At 36.1% G+C, this 16,343-nt stretch overlaps 3 protein-coding genes across 3 annotated transcripts; 2 read left to right on the top strand and 1 right to left on the bottom strand.

The window, feature by feature from the left end:
* The first annotated feature begins 854 nt into the window (after positions 1 to 854).
* Positions 855 to 2,934, top strand: LOC110685591. Its single transcript, XM_021862145.1, has 5 exons — positions 855 to 1,118; positions 1,284 to 1,447; positions 1,690 to 2,194; positions 2,293 to 2,360; positions 2,493 to 2,934. The coding sequence occupies exons 1-5, from the start codon at positions 855 to 857 to the stop codon at positions 2,662 to 2,664; spliced, it is 1,173 nt and encodes a 390-aa protein (XP_021717837.1). The 3' UTR covers positions 2,665 to 2,934.
* Positions 2,935 to 5,445: 2,511 nt separating this feature from the next.
* LOC110685561 lies at positions 5,446 to 6,999 on the top strand. The gene is made up of 2 exons (XM_021862110.1): positions 5,446 to 6,034; positions 6,241 to 6,999. Exons 1-2 carry the CDS (start codon positions 5,527 to 5,529, stop codon positions 6,738 to 6,740), a joined length of 1,008 nt encoding a protein of 335 aa, XP_021717802.1. The 5' UTR covers positions 5,446 to 5,526; the 3' UTR covers positions 6,741 to 6,999.
* A 205-nt stretch (positions 7,000 to 7,204) lies between these two features.
* LOC110685560 (squamosa promoter-binding-like protein 14) lies at positions 7,205 to 13,591 on the bottom strand. Its single transcript, XM_021862109.1, has 12 exons — positions 13,302 to 13,591; positions 13,141 to 13,203; positions 12,015 to 12,787; positions 11,656 to 11,849; positions 10,720 to 11,564; positions 10,549 to 10,626; positions 10,345 to 10,452; positions 10,152 to 10,269; positions 9,809 to 9,944; positions 9,550 to 9,694; positions 8,851 to 9,444; positions 7,205 to 8,547 (listed from the first exon to the last, which is right to left on the bottom strand). Exons 3-12 carry the CDS (start codon positions 12,698 to 12,700, stop codon positions 8,131 to 8,133), a joined length of 3,321 nt encoding a protein of 1,106 aa, XP_021717801.1. The 5' UTR covers positions 12,701 to 12,787; positions 13,141 to 13,203; positions 13,302 to 13,591; the 3' UTR covers positions 7,205 to 8,130.
* Positions 13,592 to 16,343: the final 2,752 nt, after the last annotated feature.

Here is a 16,343-nt window from a genome sequence, read left to right as displayed (position 1 = left end):
GTCGGCTTGTCAGAACAGGCGGTAGGCAGAAAAGGTCCAAAATGTCAGAGCAAGTTCAGGGGTCCGAATGTTCTCTCACAAAGTTCTCAAGTGTGAAAATGACTCAAGTCAACACTCCTTTATATAGGCGAAGTGAGAAGGCGAAGGGTCACTTCCAGAATTCAAAATTTGGGCGGGAGAATCTCTCGGCCCTTCGCCGAGTGACACCTGTAGCAGGCCGTCGCCTGTTACCGTTCGACACCTATCACAGGTAACACGTGACCAGTCACGTGCCACCTGTGAGGGGCAAATGATTAGGGGATTTTGCTCCCACCAATCGGAATGCGCCACGTGGGCCAATCAGGTCCTGCCAAGTGTCCCCCAGTTGGAACTGTCAGGGCTTGCCACGTGGCACACGCTTATTCGTCCACCTTGGACCTATTATGTCATGACACGTGGCATACTCCATGCCTAATGGAGAAACCGGCCACCCAGGCCCAACTTTCGAGGGAAGCCCAATCAGCCCTAGGTTAACCTAAACCTAGGATTGACACGTTTCCCAAGGTTATAAATACCTCCCTTAATCCTCATTAAGGGGGATGACACATAGATTACACATTGATTACAGAGTTACAGGCTGGTTACGCTAAAAACTCACACTAAACACTCTCACCTAGAGAGACCCAATCACTTTAATTTCCGCATTAATTCCTCTTTAATCAAGTACTAACTTGACCGTTGGAGGCGGAGCTCCCACCACCAGGAGTCTCCGTTGTTTTGCAGGTACAGGCGTCCGGTTCCAGTCTCGGAATTGTAACTCTCCCGCAGGACATCAGAAAACCCCGAAACAATTTCTATACATTTTATTGAAATACATGAATATGATGAAGAAAGTGATGGTAATAAATGTAGAGAAAGAGTTCAATTTGGAGAAGTCAGTTTGTAATCATGGTTTCTTCATGATGCTCCCTAACCAATGGGCTCCTTGTTCATATTCATTTCGACGCCCTTTACGACTCGCTGATGGCTGCTCTTCTGTCATGGTCTCTATCTCATCCTCAACATTAGATCATCAGCATTTAATTATACGCGCTGAGAAACCCGCCTCCCTATCCGACTCTGATCGGGACCTCATTCGGGTATGTACATACATAATAATCTTTTTACTTAAAATAAATGCACCAACATTAAATATTGCTTTACGTACAAATGTATGTATGTATGAATTTTCTGAATTATACACGTACACACACTTGGGTTAATGTAGTACTAATTGGAAATATATATTTTTAAAATGTTTATAGAAACAAGTTGTACGCATGCTGAGATTAACAAACAAGGATGAAATTGATGTAAGGAAATTCCAAGAGGCACATCCTCAAGCAGCAAGTAAAGGATTTGGCCGTCTTTTTCGCGCTCCTGATTTGTTTGAGGATATTATCAAGGCTATTCTTCTTTGCAACACATCGTAAGCAGTTCATTTTTTTCTTTTTATTTTGCTATTAATTAGTAGTAGTGCTTTCATAAAATGGTCTTATAGTAAGATAGGCTGGAAATAGATGAATGACTTACTTGTAGGTGTACAACAAGTGACTTTTATTAATCTCTGGACATATGAAACCGCCTCATACAAGAATTTGCGTTTTCATTATATATACAGTTCAAATTAGTTCGATCTCTAATACATGAGCTTATGTATTAATTATAAAGGTGGAACAGAACACTAGAAATGTGTCAATATCTTTGCGAGCTTCAAGCTGAACTTCACTCGGGTATGCATAAAGATGTTCTTCTAGCTCAAGATTGTAATAAGTCTGCTGATACAACTGTTAGACCAAGAACAATCAACGAGTACTTTCGTAGTTGCAAAAGATCAACTTCCAAAATTAATCTCAGAGCACTTGGAAACTTTCCAAGCTCAAAAGAGTTGGCTGGTCTAAGCGAGGAATTTCTTAAACAGCGTTGCAATCTTGGGTTAAGAGCAAAATTCATCATTGAAGTGGCTAATTTGGTGGAGAATGGTGAATTAAACCTTGGAGATCTAGAGCTCGAGCTTGAGGAAAGTTTTGATGAAGCTTCCTATGATAATAACATTCGCGATAAGTTGATGGCATTGAAAGGAGTCGGTCCATTTGCCACCAACAACATTTTAATGTGTATGGGAGACTATCGAAACATCCCTATAGATACTGAAACAATCAAGCATTTGTGTGAGGTCAGATTCATTCTTTCTTCTTTACACTTGAAGATAACTTACTTGCTGCTCGAGTACTCTGTCGTTCCAATTTTCTCCCTTTAACACCATTTATGTAGGTACATGATAGGAAGGATGCCAGACAAGTTTATGATAAATTTGCGCCTTACCAATGCTTAGCTTACTGGTATGTATGTATGTATGTATGCATATGACATATGTATGTGTTTCGATTTAATATTGTTGTATAATGTACTAGGCTATCCTAGGAGTTCATGCAGCATGACTTGATTCTGTTTTACCACCTCTGATGTTGTAGGTATGAATTAGTGGAATCTTATGAGAGGAAACTTGGGCAGAAACTAAGCAAATTATGTCCTTCAAACTATCACAAGGTAGCTACTAGCTACTTGTCCTCCAACACTAACAAGGAAAAAGAAAGCACATCTACTGTCACAGCAACAAAAAGAAAGAGGTCTAGCTCGCGATGACCATGTATCGCGCTGCAGCCTGCAAGCTTACTTGTGGCTTCATTGCTAACATTCAGACTAGCTTTTACTATGCAGTAGACACCTGAAAAAACGCAATTAACACGCCTGACTAGTACTGCCATTATTATTAATTAGAGCTAGCTAGCATGCCTTTCTAATTTGTTTGACAGATAGTGTGTCTAAATTCTCTGTTTAATAGTTGGAATTTTTGATTTGTTGAATTAGTTTGTGGTTCACTTCCATAGAGATTTTAACCTAGAATGGATCTGTCTGCCGGTTGTTTTTATTTAACTCCATATTTTATTATTATTGTTTCATAGTCCTCGCTCTAATAAACAAATAAATAAAAAATTCACCCACTTAATTTAAGTATCCATTTATGTCGATAATAATTTACCTGTTATTGATTGGGTTTGGCTTAAAATATGAATAATAATCTTATTGAATAATCTAGATTAAAGAAATAAATACAATATTATGAGTATATAGTATTCCACGCACATTAATTGTAGCTAGTATGATTTTTAACTCATGTTACAATTTCAACTCTTAACCTACAATTTAGGTTAAATAGTGATAGACTGATAGGTTTCAATTTAAAGATTTTTTTCCTTGTCATTTTATAAACAATGTCAATAAGATTACACATGATACTATTGTTTTTGTTGTATGTCCTATTATAATCACAAAATTATATATGATCAGTATGGTTTAGCACTAGCTCTATCTTTTTATTTATTTTTATTTTGATCACATAAATGGTAAGTGATTTAAAAAAAACGAAGGTGATAATATAGTTATGTTTTCCTTTTTTTTCTTTTTTTTTTTCATTTTTTTAAGGGGTAGTTATGTTATATATCCTTAGTTAAAGAGTCGTCTATGACCACTATCTCTGTAATAGTAATATGTCTATTCTCTAACCAATATTTGAAAAGTAAATATGCTTAACTAACTACTCGTGTCAAAAAAAAAAATGTCTCAATGACAATTCCATTATCTATGAAATTGTATCTAATTATCGTAAAGAATTATGTTTGGTTAATAAAATCATTTTTTTATTATTATTATTTTTTTCAAAAAGAGATGTCTGCTACACTTTAGAATTAAGAAGGAATAAGAATCACTTGTTAAACAAGGCTATATTAATAATTAAGGGGGAATCGGGTTAAAGTCAAATTGATTGAAAATTAATTGGGAACCCACCAGCACTACAAATTGGAATTAGGGAGTAAAATGGTTGAACCAGTGAGTATTACTCCCTCCATTCACGTGTGTTTGTACAATTAAGGTCTGTTCTCATAAACTGAACTGAAATGAGCTGAGCTGAACTGAACTGAAATGAATATTTTATAAGAGAAGGAAATTAGGAGTTGAACTGAACTGAAAATAAATATATAAGAACAAACTCTTACTCTGTATCTTTTAAGTAAAGTAAAGACAAACTTTGACCATGAATATTTATTAATGACACTACATGTGATCGATGTGGTGATTTTTAAGCCTCCTTTGTAACCGACTATATAATTTGTAATCTCCTCGAAATCAATTAAATTTCTTCTCACAAGCCTGTAGAGGTAGCTAATGTATCATTATTCATATTGATATCTGATCAACGAGAAAGGCACGAAAAATATTCTCATACGATTGAACCACGTAAATATGTGCTATTATTTTCGTGAACAATTAAACATGTATGACCTTCCTTGTATGTATCATGTGTAGTTTCAAATTATTAATGCTACTCCGTACTCAAAATATGCATCAAAAACTACTATGAAAAAGTGAAACATACATAAAACTAAAAATAGGACAAACAATTAAAAAAAAAAAAACCGGATGGTGTACAATAATGATAAGTTGGGGTTAATTCCAGCTTCCAACAACATAATACTCAAATGATGTTAACAGATTAAAAGAGAAAGTAAGTGCAACGAAGCAACAAAGGGCACCACATTTTCTTCCGTTTTTTTTCAAAATTCACTTTCAATCGAATAAGAATAATCAGCTTTTAGTGAGCAAGCCAAATTAATCAAACCTGATTTCTACTAAAGATTTAACTTTTTATATGTCTTGACTTTCTGTAAGATTTGTCTCATTTTTATCTATTTTCAATAATTGTAATTTTGCACTTTCAAGTTCTTCAAGATTCCGACGTTTATATTTGTTTTGCTGTTTTTTTTAAGGAAAAAAAACTTGTATAGCCGTAAGAGCAGGATCAATCCTTTTTTTTTTCAACTAACCCTAACTGGAGTATCGTCACATAAGTATTCATAACTTGTGACCATAAAAGGTAACACTAGAGTTATAAAATACAACAAAACATTATAATATTGTCCATCTAACGTACCACCAAAATATGAGATTGAACTATTTTGTCTAACTCTATTACTCTATCATATAAAAAAGTGCACCGGTACATGATTGCATCAATTACCAAAATATGGTCATTTACTAAATATTTCAACGGAACGAGGGTCGATTCATTATTGTTAATAGCTCTTTCAAGTTGTCCACGTAGAATACAGATAGACACACATATATAGAATAGGGCTCAAGTCTTATATGCTTGTCAAATCCGCTGGAAAGACTATATGCTTAGGATCATGTTATGTACAAAAGGGCCTACATCTAATTTGTTCAGGATAGGCCAAAAGTACGCCAATTTGAAAAATAGGAAAAAAGGCACATAATCTATAGTAACAACTTTTTCATACAACTATTGAAGTTCTACTAATATAAATAAACCTCAAGTGGTATTGCTCAATTCCATCAGCATCTATATACATATCCCTTAATCATATATACTAGGAAAGTAATAGCCACAATTTTAGTCAGTTGTTTTTAATACTGTACTCAAGAATAATGTATAGAAGATCATCATTTAGAAACTCTTCAACAACTGGCAGCCTTGTTGTTAAGAGATCGACTGCTGCTCCAAAGCCAACAGAAGTAGCAGCCGCACCACCACCACTATCATTACCAATATTGCCTCACTCTCAATCAACTAAAATCGTACCAAGAAGTCATAGTAGTAGAGGTACTCATGAATATGATCATCAGTATGACCTGCAGATATCGTTACAAAAACAGGCTGCTAAGCCTATAATTGAATTTCCAGTGTCCCCTGATGCAGATGCTCTACTGCTGGGTGAAGGTATTACAACTTCAAACCACCCACAACATAGGATGGTCCAGGTGAACCTTCCGAACCCCTTTACTTGTATGGGTTGTAAGGAGTATGGTGCTGGCTCTCGTTTTACCTGCCAACAATGCAACTTCGAGCTTCATGACTTCTGTGCTTTAGCCCCTCCTGTCCTCAAGGCCCATCCTCTGCACTCTCAGCATCAGCTTGTGTTCACCCCGAAACCTGGTATAATAATAAATCTTTACTAACTGTTACCTAATTAAACCCACCATAGTACTTTGTTTTATGAGAATTCGGAACTCTTTATTCCTATCAAATGTTGTGAATACAACTAATAAGATGGCAAAGCAACCAACTGATCAAATTTGACACTTTTTCGGATTGTATAAAACTGATTAACAAGGATATTTGATATTGTCATGGATTAACAGGTAAAGGAGGACTCTTGAGATCAAAGTGTGATGTGTGTGGAAAGTCTCCAAAGGGATACTTGTTCCACTGCAGTGCCTGCAGCTTTCAATTACATCCTTGCTGTGCCATGCTGTCAGCTAAGATGAATTTTCCAACCCACCCTCATTCCCTTGTCATCTTACCAGTCACTGCTTTATCTACTGGTCCAGGCGAAATGATGTGCAGCGAGTGCAAGAAGAGAAGACCAGGGAAAGTTTATCAATGCACTGTGTGCGACTATTATCTGCATGCTGTGTGTGCAAAGAGCATGGTTAATGGCCTCCATGCCAACGGCATCAAAGGCCTTGAGTTTGAGAAACCCAACATGTTTGGTGTGGCTGCTAAAATTGCATCCCACGTTGTTGTTGGACTCATGGGTGGACTTGTGGAGGGCGTAGGAGAAGGTTTAGGCGAAGCTCTCACTCAGAATGTCCTCAAAGGAAGATGCAACAGTACCGGGAGACCCAGGACTTCCGGGTAGCTACTGGCTAGCTACCTGTATTAAGTACTGTACTATGTAGATGCAAGTGTGTATGTTTGTGCAGATATGTACACAAGATTATTTCCAGCAGTAGCTTATAGGTTGTGTCAAATATACTGCTGGTGTATCAGTCTTTCAATTTTTGCTTGGGGTGGATTCAATATGTTATTCTGTATATTTCTTAATTGCAACTATTAAGTCAATGAAAAGAGCTAGTCACTGTTGCTGACCTACATATATGCTGATAATATACAGTATTGTGAATAGTGCAGTATTTCCGTTAAGTATACACTGCCCAAATGCATATATTCTGGGTATTTTGTTCAGCAAAATGGGAAATGCTATTGAAAGAGTAATGAGTTCAGAGTAAGATTCACAATTAAAGCATTGTTGATAGGCAATTGCAAAATAACAAAAACCGATGCAGGCATCAGGTCAGCTGTACAAGTAAACTAGAAAAAAGCAAAGCCAAACAATGTAATAAATCATATTTACAATCAGTTTTGATGATTAATTTCCTAGTATTCGCAGAAGACTGTTGATGCTACGACAACAACGAAACATCCATATATATATAAACAATACTCGCATCTCACTATGAGACCATGCTTATGGTATCCACAACTTAGTTTTTCCACCTAATACATGCTAATATAGAATACTGCTGAATAAAAATGTTGATGAATATGTATACATAATATATTATTATGACAAGTATACAACAAAAATTACCTACTGATCCTACACATCTGCTTTACAGTTACAACTTTCACCTATAGACAACTCTACTCTCTTGCTATTTCAAGAAGAAATAAGCAAACGAATCGAGCATCAAGTACTTCTTTGTCCTGATTATTTTTTCAAGACCGTCAGCCTCCAAATCTACGAAGTATAACTCATAATATGGACCACTTACATCTTACCTTACCATAGATTTTGACGTCAAATATTCAAGAAACATGTTCCAAATGTCATTTTCTAAGTAGATCAGTGAGCTGGATGACAGGTAAACACAAAAGTTTAATGTCTGTCATCAATAGAACAGGCTAAGCTCAAATTTAAAGAATCTCCAGATGGGCGCAAAAAAAATTGAAGCAACAAAGATAGAAGCAGCATCGGTTAATCTTTCATTCTTTATTCATCAAGCCTCAGCAAGGGGAATGTAACATCAAAATTCCAAAACCATGAACACACGGCCATATTTTCTTTTGTAATTAGCATCCCGATGTTTTGCCCCTTAAATAACTGCCTGCATACCATTGCAACCGATATCCTGATAGTTTCTCTTTCAAAACGTCATAACCACCCACTGGGCCTCAATAGATAGAGCGTTGCAGCTCATTTAACCTTTCTTTGAAATATCATGAAACTAGCTCTCACTTTCGAAGCACTACATAGCCCCAAAATCCACATTGTCCCACATGAAAGGAGTGACTGAATTTACATGCAAACTTTTGAAGAACAAGCAGACACAAACACATACTGCTGCAATGGTCAGCATAGAATGAATAAAGGGACGGTGCAGAAAACCATGGGAACCAGGCATTCTACTGTAACTCCTCATAGCACATTTGGAACATGATTTTTGTTTTGTATCAAGTGGCAGGCTTGGCCTTTGCCTCACCTCAGCAGGCACCATGGATTCAACAATCTCATTTCCAATAGTAACAGAGACTTGCTTGTTTTTTCTGTCAGACAGCTTTTGAGCCACCATGCTATTCAGTGTATGATTATTTCTCATCAAAGCATAAGAATATGGAGACTGACCACCATCATCTAGAAGAGATTTCCAGCTATGCAGTCCAATCTACACCAATATTACATCAAAGAACTAGTTAGAAAGATACAACTTAAATACTGAAAGGATAAATAAATATATAAATAAAATAAATAAAATAAAATAAAATAAAAAACCAGACATCACTATAAATCTCATTGTGTACAGACAAAACCAATACAAAAAACAAAAGACAAGCTAAATAATGTCTAGCAAGTCCGTAATAGTGGTCAGACAGATCCTTAAAACCTTATTAGATTCCATAATGCAACTCTGTAGCTTATGATTTTACAGCAAGATGCTGATACAGAAGCAAAAGCTTGAGCATATTACCTGCATGGGATCATTAGTAAGAGCATCTACAATATCGTATGAGCCTGATGTACAAGCAGCCAAATGCAGAGGTGTGATGCCCCCAGGTCCACGGAGATTAGGAGGGAAGATGTACTTCTTTGACGAATCACTGCCACAGGGTGCAGAATAATGGACAAGCATGTCCACCATCTTCCTGGAGCTCCTTTTAACTGCCCTGTGCAAGAGGTGCATGTTTGAAAGTGCTTCCACACACTCCGTCGATAACCCGTCCATTGTAGACTCTGCTTCAACAAATATATCCAAAAGTGTTTTAACCAAAGCACTGTAATCTCTTTCAGTGGAAAATGTCAAGAGATACTGAAAGCGATGAAGCATAAAATCATTAACAGCAATATCAGACGATTTTTGTCTCTGGAAAAGCCATCCGAGTTCATTTAAGAAGTGCAGGGCTTCATGAGAATGAGGACTTGCAACATATTGGGCCTGATCATCAGTGATGACATCAGAGTCTTTTGCCTCACAAAACTCGCGCTCAAGGAGCCTAAGCTCCTGACAAATTTTGGCATCTGCTATTATAATAGGAAAGCAATTGCCTCTCACACCATTTTCTACCTGTTAAGATAATTCAGAATTTATCAGTTATATTCATTTGAGCCTTAAGGTTGTTAAAAAAAAAAAAAAAAAAAAAAGGGTAAAAGAGCATCACATAGATCTTACCTCAATAAAACAACGGCCTAGAACAGAATCAGCTGCAGCATGCACATTAAATTCACTCAATCTTATCTCTTCGCATGGTAATCCTTGATCAGATGATTTCAAAACTTCCTTTGACGAGTACCCACCCATGTATGCACAATGAATCCTACAAATTTCACATAAATTATAATGCTTGCTCATCTTGTCATAAGTAAAAGAAAGATTACAATAATAGGAAAGCATTGTGGGTTGGAAAGAGTAACAAATGCATAGCACTTACTTGGTACCAGGAGAAGTCAGGTTCCTGCCTCTAAGGACAAGAGATGTGTCTTGTCCACTCACAACGGCCAAAGGAGAAACCACAAACAACTCGGGAGAACTCACTGTGCTCCAAGGTTTGCAAATGCGAATCCTTCCTGGAAAATAAAGGAGAAAATAGTCCATCACTGAATCAAAATTATGGCATACACCATGATGCCACTTGAAACCAATTTAATGCACACTCACAGTCCAAAGGGTAACATAGGAAAATGGGTCTGGAAGGATATATAGATATAGAAACATATGCCACACTGAACTCCTGCATATTTTTTACTATTTTAATATTAAAAGAAAAGGCTCACCATCCTTATGAACTGCTAACTGCCTGCCAATGTTCACAGAAAACCTCCCACTTCTCCAGAATTCGAAATCAGAATCCTGAACCAATGCATCAACTCGTTGAAGAAAGCTTTCTTCAAGCTGAAACCAAAAACCCCTGCAAGGTCAGTCAATTTTTCACTAGAAATATTGTATAACTGTATGGTAGTGGCTCACTTGTTCCCATGCAGCAGATGACATAGATACATATATTGAAAGAACCACACAACCAGGTCTAATGTAACTCTCCATATCTGATGGACTGTTAGAAAGCCAATTGTAGATCTGCAATTTGGGGCACCAATTAGCAGTGTTAGGAACACTTGACAAATCATGACTATGCATAAAAAGTTATCATGCATGTGAAACCTAATGTCCCACCTGAGTACGCAATGCTCCAGGTAATTGACTGGGATCCTTATCAAACAGTTTGAAAATGATTCGGCCGGTACGGTCCTTCTGATCATTTTATGAATCAACAATAGAGAGTGAGTCAGGTGACAAGAACCTAGACAATAGAGAGCTATTTAAATTTTTTTGACTTAACACTACCTGAGGATCTGAATTGAAACTTGGTGGAGAATGGTCAGAACCAGACGAAGAAGTATACCCTGCTTGGTGTGGCAGGTTCTGCAAAGAATTACTGGCAGCTTTATTTCCCATGGTAAAGAGCTCTAGAGTCATCCTAGAAGCAGAGGTCTCAGTTCGGCTTGCTTCAACGTTTACATTGGCCTCCTCACTAAATGACATTCTGACAGGCCTAGCACTTTCTGAGGCAGTTTCCAATGGAAACAGTTTTCTAGTTACAGGTGCAGCCGATGAATGTGATCTCTCTTCAGTAGGATTGCTGCTGTCAGACGAGAAATACCTCCTCGAGGTAACCAGATTAGGCGAACTATCATCCCCAGGTGATGAACTAAACAGCTGCAACGGTAGGTTTGTTCGAGTGTCCTGAACTTGGCTGTCTGAATCTTCAGTTGGAGATTGATAACTTGAACTGCTTCTCTCTCCACCTAATGACTGCAACTCTATAGATGGCTTCTTACATGCATCTGAGCCAGTATCCTTGTCCATATCAGTTGACTTATTTTTATCCACGCAACTGGCAGGATTACTCTTCTGAGAAAAGAACGCAAGAGAATCTGGACTTGATGCTGCCAAAGTGGCTGAAAGGACAGCAAGAAGATCGGTAGTTGATCTAGAAGCTGCATCAACATCCATATTGCTTTGACCCAAAGCACCTTGTTCAAAACCATTTTTGGTTGAGCACGGTGGAATATGAGGGTTTGCTGCAATGTCCGTAGGCAGAGGTAATGAATTAATCTTGCTCAGTATTTGCATAAGCTGGTTTTTGTCAGGTAACGATGGGCAAGGAGGAACATTCTGTTCAGCATTCCCTAAAACAACAACAACAAATCCTTGGTCCTAAAATGATTCTGATACAAGCAAATGAGGAAAAAATCATCTAAGAACTTAAACAAATCGTACCTTGCCCCCGTGCTAAAACTGTCAACAAGTTGACAATGTCCAAATTTCCATAGCCAGTCTTGTGGCTGTCAGTAGGCTGTATGGCCGGAGATGTGGTGTCCTCCGCTTGAGTTTTCCTTCTTCTTTTATTATGACCAGCAAGTCTTCTTCGACAACTTCTTTTACCTTCATCAAATTCAGCTAGTGGGTGGAACCTAGAAACAGAAACCAAGGTAAGCAAATCAGAACAAATTTATTGATTTTAGATCCCTGCATCCTCGAAACTGTGAAGAATTGGAAGCACAGTAATACTACTAAGCTCACTAGAGTCTTTAAGGCATTAATAAGGCAGTAATATTAACAAGAAAGAGGGACCACACCTGCTACACTGCTGGCAGAACCTCTGCATCTGCTTGCCTACAAGTGCTTTGGTGGCCTTGCTGTGTAACTCGCAAACCTTATGGCGTCTGTGATAATCCTTAGATTTGGAGAGATCCTCGCTACAACTATCCACCTGACACATGGGATAGTTCCCACCGCCTGGAGATCCAGACCGAACCTTCTTGTTGGGCCTTGAAGAGGAAACCGGATCCTCTGTTGAGTTTGAGCTCTGAACATTCCCAACGCTGGTTTTGTTAAAACTGGTTCCAGTGCCATTATTGTCTACTACCCCACCTAGCTGTAATCGAAGACTATTTCCACTTTGTTGATCATCATGAGGAGGGCTGCTGCTCTTCGAGGTAAAGGACGAGCTTAAAACAGGGTTGACAACTTCCTTGTTATTAGGAGTCGATACCTCATGAAGACTACCCAGACGAAGCCGATCAGATTCAAGAGGTCTACTTCTAGCTAAGAAATGGGAACTATCCCACTCCCAATCCTTGGGATTCCATCCATGCCCAGAACGATGGATTTGTGAGTGTTGCTGTTGTTGTTGGTGATGATTACTACCAGAATTATAACAAAGACTACGCTTCGAACCGATCAAAGCCCCCTCACAAAACCTCCCACCAATGTTTTGGTGTATATACAAGGGGGAAGCCACTTGTGTTCCCACCTCTTCCATTTTCCAACCACACCCTCTCTTTCACTCGCGCTCGGCTTTTCTCGTGTATCAATTACTATACCAACTTCCCAGAATTCCAGAAACACACTGAAAATTCACAAAATCTAAATTGAGCAGACGAAATCACCCTTTAAGTACACACAATGTTAATGGTCTAACACATCCATCAAAAGATTCAATTTTTTTCGCCTTTGCTCAATCTTTATAACCCATTTTTTTCAATTTTAGAAAACTTAATAATAATAATTCATAAAGTTTCTAAAAATAGAGTCACACAAAGACTAATATCCAACTAGAAAGGCTAAAGTATAGGGCAAAGAGAAGCAGAAATTTAGGATTTTTTCACATGAAATCAATCTCTAAAAACTAGCAAATCAGCAAGCTTATACTATCATTTAATTATCTAATTTTTTTTTTAAAAAAAAATAGAGAGAGCTGACCTTTGAAAGAGGAGTTGAAGAACCAAACCTAGAAATCATCCACTAGCAAGTTAATTAGAGCAGCTGCAAAAACAAAATCAGAAGAATTAAAACATAAAAACGAGCTAAAATCTCTAAAATTAACAACAAAAAATGAAGAAGAAAAAAAGTAGAAAAATTACAAATTAAATATGAGATCTCCACATTTAATGCCTGAAAATCAGAAATCGGAGACACCAAAAACAAAATAAAAAAAGGATAAATGTAAAAATGAAAGAGTTAGAAGAAGAGTTGGATCTTGAAAACCCTAGAAGAGAGAAAAGAGATCTGAAGAAAGAAGGAAGAAGAAGGAGATAATGGGACAAAGCGAAAGGGGGAAGAATGAATGAATGTGTGAGAGATAAAGAAAAAGAGGAGAGAGAAAAAAGATGCAGCTGTCTGACCAAATTTCATAGAATAAACCTTTCAAATATTATTATTATTATTATTATTATTATTTCATACACAGTACAATTTAAATAATCGACCGCTTTTTGTTTAATTTTTTTAATTTTTATTATTTATAGTTTTTTTTTTTTTTTTTTTTTGACAAGTTACTATTTATAGTTGAATAGTACAACTTTGCGTTTACTATCAATACTGTATTACTGTGAATCATTCGTACATTCGACCCGGATTATTCACAGTTTTTTTTTTGTTCAGCTTCATTCATGTACACATCAAGATTTTCAAACCATAAACTAGTGTTGGAAGACCGTCAAACTAGGAGAAGTCTTTTTATTTGCAAATTCTCTCTTATTCAGATCGATTAAATAATTATGTAGTTTTTTTTTTTATCGAGCAAGATTTAGTGTAGTTGGTTGCAAGAGATTCGCCTTTTAACCTTGAAATTACAATTTTTCCTCACCTTCAACCATTTCTATCAAATAGGAGTATAACTGTAAAAGGTTTGGTATTATTGGTTGGAGGAGATTCACCTTTTTACCATTAAATTACAAGTTTCTCTCGCAATCTCACTTCCAACTGTTTGACTTACAAATAAATAGATTTTTATTAAAAGTTTTATTATTCTTAGTTATACCATATAATTCCCGAGCCATGTTTGGTTTTTGAAATTCATCAAATAGAAATCTCTATAGAAATGTAAGTCAATATTCAACCATAAATAAATAAATAATGAAATTTGTAGATAAATAAATAATTTCGCAAAAAAGAAAAAGGTAGAGTTTAAAAGGGAAAATATGTACTCATATTTATTTAATGATTACTCCTCAATATCTTTACCTTAAACCACATTGCAAAAAAATAAATTTGTTGAACCTAACTAAATCAACCTAAAACTTAAACTTGATTAAAACCTTAAATGATAGGTGGCATAATGGAGTTAATGATATTGACATAATTACAGTGACCAAATTAGTCCAAAAAAACGAAAAAGGCTACACATACAATGGTTGGTAGCCTTTAATTGATTTGCATTTTGGAGCCCACCTTTTTTCCCTCTTATTTTTTTGGTCCATTTTTGATGTGGCATACATACAATGATATTGTATGTGATAACCCACATACAACCATTGTATGTGTAGCAAAAAAAACATGCGTGCATGGGCTTCCAAAATTAACCTTAATAAAAGGACCAAAAGTAGTTAACCAAATGCATTGGTTTGATTAGTACAAGTGGATTACTGTAATTTTTACTCACTTTTCACCATACATTTTCTTTATTCTTTTACTTCACACCTTGCTTCCGCAACACAAGGCACGTGCATACCCTTTAAAGGCCAGCCTTCCTATAGATAGTACAATTAGTTTTTTTTTTTTTAGAGATATTTTCCTTTGTTAGATATACTTGTACTCGTATTACGGAGTAATCCATAGATGATATAAGATGGGTCTTATTGAATCGGAATTTTATATAGGTCAACTACTGTCTAGATCAGAAATGCCTTCAGTTATTCTCTAAGGAATTTTGATTTCTTCGTATTATGAAATACAGAGTAAGGGCCTGTTCTCATTGACTGAACTCAGCTGAACTGAACTGAACTGAATATTTTATAAGAGAAGGAAATTAGGAGCTGAACTGAACTGAACTGAGCTGAGCTAAACTAAACTAAACTAAACTGAATTTCAACGTAAGAGAACATACCCTAAATATAAAAAAAATTAGTTCACTGAAAATTCTCAATTTAAAGTGCATAAATTTGATCTCATATTGAAATACAAATTAACTATAAGACTTAGTATTTGTTTGACTGACAAAATAATGAAAAATTATGTAAATTACCAAAGCTCCTTAGCCAATGAAAATTTAAGGTCTGATCATTTCAGCTTAATTTTATTTTACTTTAGTTCAATTTAACTCCAATCAGTTCAGTTTAGTTCAACTCCTAATTTCTTTCTCTTATAAAATATTCATTTCAGCTCTATTTAGTTCAGTTTAGCTCTGATCAATTTAATTCAGTTCAGCTCGGCTCAATTCAATTTAATAAATGTACATAGACCCTCATAAAAATTTTAACTTTTTATATTTATAACCTAATTAATTTGATAAATTTATAGAAATTTCATTACAAAAATAAGTTCTTATAAATTACACCTTCGGAGTACATAATTTTCCTTGTCAAGCAAACGAACGTCTAAGATTTGCTTAGTTGTTGATAAGAATATGAAGTAGAACCGTACAAATATAGTTGTCAATAGTAAAAAATAAATAAAAGACAAAAAAAATAAAATAAAAAATAAAAAAACTGGCAGTGTACTTTTATCCATATAAAAAAAGTTGTACCAAAGTGAATTTAATTGGAGGAGAAAAAGCCCAAAAGTGGTCCTGGCCACTTGACATTTGTAATGGGGCCCACGCAACACCTTGTCAAATGTCAATTTCTAATTTCATGTAATTGTTTTGTACGGACTTCCAACACCTACTTGATTAATCGTCCGGAATCGGATCAATACATGTATGATTCTCCGAGTCTACTATCATTCTTCATAATGGACACCTTATCTTTTACCTCTTCATTACTGCTCCATACGGTTTATGTCGTAATAATGGCAACATTTTTTTTATTTTTTTTTTTATATTTAGGGTATGTTCTCTTACGTTGAAATTCAGTTTAGTTTAGTTTAGTTTAGCTCAGCTCAGTTCAGTTCAGTTCAGCTCCTAATTTCCTTCTCTTATAAAATATTCAGTTCAGTTCAGTTCAGCTGAGTTCAGTCAATGAGAA

The sequence above is a fragment of the Chenopodium quinoa genome, unplaced genomic scaffold (genome assembly GCF_001683475.1).
Source record: "Chenopodium quinoa cultivar QQ74 unplaced genomic scaffold, ASM168347v1, whole genome shotgun sequence".
NCBI classification, from domain to species: Eukaryota; Viridiplantae; Streptophyta; class Magnoliopsida; order Caryophyllales; family Amaranthaceae; genus Chenopodium; species Chenopodium quinoa.
This window is presented reverse-complemented; position numbering and strand designations above follow the sequence as displayed.